The 6,233-nt window shown below is 48.0% G+C and overlaps 1 protein-coding gene across 10 annotated transcripts in view; it reads right to left on the bottom strand.

Moving 5' to 3' along the window:
• Nucleotides 1-943: 943 nt before the first annotated feature.
• HSD3B7 (hydroxy-delta-5-steroid dehydrogenase, 3 beta- and steroid delta-isomerase 7) overlaps nucleotides 944-6,233 on the bottom strand; it is a 51,320-nt gene continuing 46,030 nt past the window's right edge. For all 10 annotated transcript variants that reach the window (XM_083470794.1, XM_083470790.1, XM_083470788.1 and 7 more), the window contains 3 exons: nucleotides 6,080-6,179; nucleotides 4,625-4,787; nucleotides 944-3,915 (listed from right to left, as the gene is read on the bottom strand). In XM_083470794.1, the coding sequence (XP_083326920.1) occupies nucleotides 3,491-3,915; nucleotides 4,625-4,787; nucleotides 6,080-6,179 (688 nt within the window). In that variant the 3' untranslated portion in view covers nucleotides 944-3,490. The remainder of the gene's footprint in view (nucleotides 3,916-4,624; nucleotides 4,788-6,079; nucleotides 6,180-6,233) is intronic.

Raw genomic sequence — 6,233 nt, 5'->3', positions numbered from 1 at the left:
TCAATCCAGCAGAGATGATCAGTATTCGTCGGCGTCACTGCTTCCACTCCGCAAACGATTATGCAGCTGATTCCTTCTACACCCCGGGTTTGCAGTGTTTTCCCTTCCGATTGAAATGAACAGGGCGGAATACCGCTAAAGACAATGTAACTTGCTTAATGATATAAATCACATGCTGTGGAAATGTCTGTGGTAAGAGACATACTGATGGTTGGCTACTCATCAAACATTAACCTCTCCAAAAGGTAGTTGCACAAGCTTGGCAGATCCCATCTCTGATGGCATCATTTTCACCAGCACTATCGACATTCCCTTCAGGCTCACTTAGCTAACTTTATCCTCTGGGAAACCTGGGTTGAACGCAAAAGGCATTCACATGTATGCCTTGCTTGGAGAAGTACCAGCTGTTGATGTTTTCCCTTGACACCTCTCTCTTCACAGAACTTGGGAGGTATCAAAATGCAACAAGAAGCTTCTCGCATCCACCCAAGGTATTCGCAAACACAGGGAGTGGTGCAATCCGTTTATACCAGGGGTGGCCAACATGAACCTCAATTCCCATCATGCCTGGCCACTGCCCATGGTGTCTGGGGCTGCTGGGGGTTGGAGTTTAGACTCTGCAAACATGGCTTGTTTGTTTTTAAAGACGTATAAGCCGTGACCCGTGGATTTTCTAACCTTAATATTATTCACCTCTGCTCACAAGCCGTGAGTCTTATCTGCCAGGCGATCTGAAAACTTCCACATGCCTACAATTCCTACCTTGTTCATAAACATGCCATTTATAGCACTGTTAGTTAGAGGAAGAGATTTTAAGGGAGGGAGCGCTCCTACGGACTTCAGAATTCTCATTCTACCATTTCTACGACCAATCTCTGCATGGCCCTGCCAAGGCTCCCCACAGACACGACAGGAGGGAAAATAGGAGCCAAACTCATTGTCTGAATTCAACGTATTTATTTATAATAATTAAGACTTCGATCAAGGAATACATTCTACATTATTATTTGGTTTCACCAGCGGGAGCAGCAGGCTGGCAACTTCACCGGGCCCAGGTTAAGCACCAGCAATGCTCTTACAGGGGGAAGGCAGCTGGTCGTGCTAATGGATAGGTCCGTCTAGCCCAGAAATGATTGCTCTGAGGAGCCCATGGGCACAATCTCTGCCAGCCAGGGACATCCCACTTCCAACCCCTGTGACCAGCGGCCCTATCTGCCATCTATTTGTCTTGTCCCTTCTAAAAAGCCAGCTTAAGCCAGTGATGTTTAAAGCCTTCCTTGTTTACCCGGGCATTTGATGGCTGAACGATAACCCCTGAGATAACTGGCTGAAGGAATGTGCTTGTTTTTAGCTGGTTTTAGAAAGTTTTCAATTATATTTTTATTGGTGCACTTGGTGCCCTGAGCTCCCTCGGGAGGAAGGGCGGGATATAAACTGAGTAGGCGTCACATTTACTGACAGAGCAGTGAACGCCATCAATTAATTAAGTCACTGTGTGGTAAACAGCTTCCTCTTCAGTCTCCAGCCAATTTATGTACTGCGAAAGAGGGAGAAACACCTATTTCGATTGTCTTCCTCCATGTCACAAATCATTTTATCTGCCTCTATCAGCCCTAGGGATGGCTGGCTCCACCAATCTCAGTTTCTCTTTTTTAAAAACCTTCAGGATGCCCCATTTCTAAATCAATTTGGGGTGGTGTCCCCCCTACTAATACATGCCTTTCTGCAAGCAATTTCTGTCAGCGCAACATAGTTTTGTGCCTCGTCTACACTAAATATTCATTTTTGTGAACACTATGAGAACTGCATCACAAAATTCAGAAACGTGCAAATTTTAAAGGAAAGCAGTGTTTCAGCTTGCATCGTGGTTCAGAAACTAAGAATTAAGCTCTGCATGGAAGTACAAACTGAACAGACTCACCCCTCCCCCTCACCAATTCCTATTCACCCCCAACCTTCAAATCATCAAAACTTAAACATGTCCAAAACACTTTCGCCTTCCCTGTTAAGGATTTTGTCAGTGGGCTTTCCTGCAGCTTGTCCAGCCCAGCAACAGTGTCTTGTGTGCCTTTGCCACTTTTATTCAATGCTGTCAATCCTTAGATCCTGCGAGGTTGCCAAGTTCCTGCATCTGACAGGACGTTTCAGAAAAATGAGCCTCTTTCACTGGGTCAAATCTCAAAGGGGGGGGAGTAAAACCACATGGCAAAGAGTCAGAATCAGGGAGGCTGTTAGCTCTGTCCCTTATTAATCAGACTGTAGGCAGGGGCATCTGGGCTCCACCCACCCACTGTAGTAGTGTGTTGTTGTTGTTTTAAAAGAAAAATCCGCCATGATTCTCCAGTCATATTCATAGTGCACAAGCCCTGCAAAAAGTGGCAGGGAAAATAAATCATGGCATCATATGTCATGCTAAGTGAAGTCCTACACTGAGAGGACAGGCTAGATAAAAATCAAAACATGGATCTGGATCCCGACTGCACGGGCGGTGTAGTGGCAATTGAGGTAGGAAGAAAAAAATGGAATGGGATCGCAGCGATGCGGAATGGACTGAGGATCCTTCAGAGGGATTCACATTGCTACAGGAAAGGAATGATGCAGCATGAAATTGCACACAGCCCTCCCCGACCCACTGTGCTGTTCATTTGTAGCACACTGAAAATAAAGACTGCCAAGGGAATGCAATAAGAACGAAGGAAAGTGGTTCTGGAAGAGGAGGACTCCCATCAGAGAGGGAGTCTGCAAGATCTGGATCGTAGAAGTCATTCTAAGACTTAGATTGGAGGCTCTGTTGCAAAGGCACACCAGGGGAGGCAGGTTCATTAGGGCAAAAGCCCTGCCCCACCAACTTGCCTTCTTTTAACCAGCCCAGAAGGTGGCACTGAGCTGGCAGCATCCTCTTTCTCCTTGGTCTCAGGGCTGCCCTTGTAAAATTCACCAGGTAGGAAGATAAGGACCAATCTAGCATTCCTTAGCTCTGCCTGCCATTGCCTCTGGCGCCCTCTAATGTTAGCCTCCTGCTTAACCCCCTACAAGCCTTGACGGATGACAGCCACCAGTGGAGCACACAGCTCTTACAGGAGACCCTGAAGTAAAACTATATGCTTAACCAACATTCAAAACAGATTTCGGTAGAACTGGCACACTCTCACTGAAAGTGGTTGCTGCCAAATCCTGGAGTAGGTTCCCCGCAGATCAGTTCCTCTTTCCACCCTCTCCCGGTCATCCTTTTAAGTGCTTTGCGAGTGACAAATAAATAATAGTAATTACAAGGATTAAACCAATAGTGTAATCCAGAGTTTACCGAGATGAAATTACTCTTGACGGCACTGGGTATCATAAACACAGCTTCGGCAAGAGTTTGGGAAAATGTACTCGGATGCCCCAGTGGAAGCAAAACCCAGGGCTAGGCTGCTTTTGGGGAGCGAGGGGGGAGTCCCTCTCTATCCTGGCTCCCCTGTCCCTCTCCCCCGCACACATGGCCCGTGTCTCATTTCCCAGCATCCCTCTGGGCATCGATCTCCTGGAGCCATTTCACAGTGCGGGCCCGGCTCTCCTCCCAGCTGTAGAGGGGCTGGTAGCCAAAGTGCTCCTTGGCCTTGCTGGTCTGCACTGTGAAGGTGGTGCTTACGACAGTCAGAGTGTAGGGGTTGAGGATGGGCGCGTAGTTGCACAGGGGCTTCAGCAGCCACTGCAGGAAGGCGTTGAACAGCGCCATGAACCGCAGGAGGAAGGAAGGCAGCAGCGGCCGGGAGCCCAGCATGCGGAAGCCGCATGAGCCCAGAAACTCCATGTTGAAGTCCTCGTAGCTCTTGTAAGGCGAGTCGTCATAGCAGAAATAAACCTGGCCTGAAACGGTCGAGGGAGACTCCTGGATCTTCCGGGCCACCAGCAGATGCATCCAAGACACGTTGCCTGCAAAAGGGTTGGCAGGGGGAGGAAGAGAGGAGAAACACTTGGGAAAGAGAAATAGGATCGCTAAAGCAGCCTATGCAATGGGCGAGAGAGAGAGAGCCTACAGATAGGAATATAAACAATAAGAGAGGTGAATGTCATCAGGTCACTGACTCAGAGTGCTTTGGTCTGAGCATCCAGTCCGTAAGCACGCAAGTCTTTGCTTGTGCATTTGCCAAGGGCTTAGCTCAGCCTTCCTTGTAAGGAGGAAATAAAAATAAATTCATAATTTAAGTTACAGGAGATCAAAGGGATCTTCTTTCAAGAAAACCACTTTTTTAAACACATTTTCTCCTTGTGAGCCAATCGCCCTCTAGCAGAGGTTAGCAAACTAATAAAAAGCAGGCCCAGGAATGGCCACGTTGCCCTCCAAATGCTTACACAAATTAATTTACAAATCCCCATTGTAGTTTATCTGTTGCTCTTGGAAAAAGAATTCAAGAGGTCCGACTGCTAAACATTAATACACAGGCTCTGGTGTTCTTGATTTGCTTTAGTCATGGGTAAAGAAGCAAAGCATTCCAGGAGGGAAAGATTATTTGTTTTGATAAAAAGCAGCAACACCATCTTGCTTCTCTGGGGCTTTGGCTATAAAGGACCCGAGGGAGTGCGTGCAAAGGCATCTAAAGTTCGTGGTGACATCGGAGTTCAAGAATGGCGCACAGCTTACCAACATAGACCCTGCCGTGCTCAGTGGAGGCTGGGACGGCTCGGATAAGACACTTTTTGGTGCTCAGCCCTTTCTCGTAAAACTGTTTCATCAGTGGGTGGTGCTCCCCATAGATGCCAGTCGGCCGGAGAGCGCAAGTGACCAGCTGCTTCCCTCCTTCCACCTGGTGGCACAGAAGAGGAGGTGGAGAAAACCCATTAGCTTCCCCTGCCACCAAAGACCTGGCTCCCTTCCCACCCCCACCCCCCCACTGTGACGCATGTGGGGTAGAGGAGCCTCTGGGTGGTCAAGCATTTTGCTGGAGGGATTCAAGTTGAGGTATGGGGATCAAAGGGCTCTGTCTCCCCTAGCTGCAACAAACCCACTCTGGAAAAAGGAAACTTGACTTTTTAAGCAGTTTGGAAGGTGCAGAGTGAGCGACTGACTAGGTAAAAGGTAAAGGGACCCCGGACCATTAGGTCCAGTCATGACCGACTCTGGGGTTGCAGCGCTCATCTCGCTTTATTGGCCAGCATAACTAAGCCGCTTCTGGCGAACCAGAGCAGCGCACAGAAACGCCGTTTACCTTCCTGACGGAGCGGTGCATATTTATCTACTTGCACTTTGACGTGCTTTCGAACTGCTAGGTTGGCAGGAGCAGGGACCAAGCAACAGGAGCTCACCCCGTCGCGGAGATTCGAACCGCCGACCTTCTGATCGGCAAGGCCTAGGCTCAGTGGTTTAACCCACAGCACCACCCACGTCCCAAGCAAATGACTAACGAGAAGTAAACACCCTGCAAGTGAACCAGGGTGAATGCAGCAGGAATGGTCACAGTCATATACAAATCAAAACGAGAATGACTAAATAACGCTACCACACAGGATTATCAGAAAGATAAGGAAATGCTATGTGCACTCAAGCTCATTAGAGGGTAGAGAGAAAGGGTGGGTTTTAAAAGTGTCGTAAATACACTGCAAAGGGGACATCTTGCTGCACTTTTAAGAGGCCACAAAACTCTTGTAAGAGACTAATTGAGTTATTGGGGCACATAAACTTCCATTGACAGCAGCCTACATCATTACAGTGGTACCTCGGTTTACGAACAATCCTGTTTATGAACTCCACAAAACCGGAAGTAGTGTTCCAGTTTGTGAACTTTACCTCGATCTACGAACGGAAGCCAAACAGTGGAAGGGCACCGGCAGTGGGAGGCCTCATTAGGGAAAGCACGCCTCGATTTAAGTATGGATTTGGTTTAAGAACGGACTTCAGGAACGGATTAAGTACATAAACCGAGATACCACTGTCTATGCATAAATTGTTCTTAGTTGGCCGACAGAGGCGAAGGGTTCATGCCACGGATCTGGAGAAGTGGGTTTTGGCTCTTGAACATTTATGTCCTAATAAATCTGTTAGTCCTTTTAAGGTTCTTTGTTCCATTCGAAACGTGGGCTGAAGGGGAGCCTGACTCACCGCTCGTCCATTGGCTTCAATGACCAACCGCTCAGCCTTGGCTTTGCTAACCGGGTAAGGCTCGGTGTGAACAACCTCATATTTGGTGTCTTCGTTTCCCCTGCAAAGAAGAGGAACATGCCACAGGGAATCAGAACCCAATACTTCAACATAG

The sequence above is a fragment of the Podarcis liolepis genome (assembly GCF_965112155.1).
Source record: "Podarcis liolepis genome assembly, chromosome: 13".
In the NCBI taxonomy this organism is placed as follows: Eukaryota; Metazoa; Chordata; class Lepidosauria; order Squamata; family Lacertidae; genus Podarcis; species Podarcis liolepis.
The sequence above is the reverse complement of the archived record's forward strand: the minus strand, read 5'-3'. Positions and strand labels throughout refer to the sequence as shown.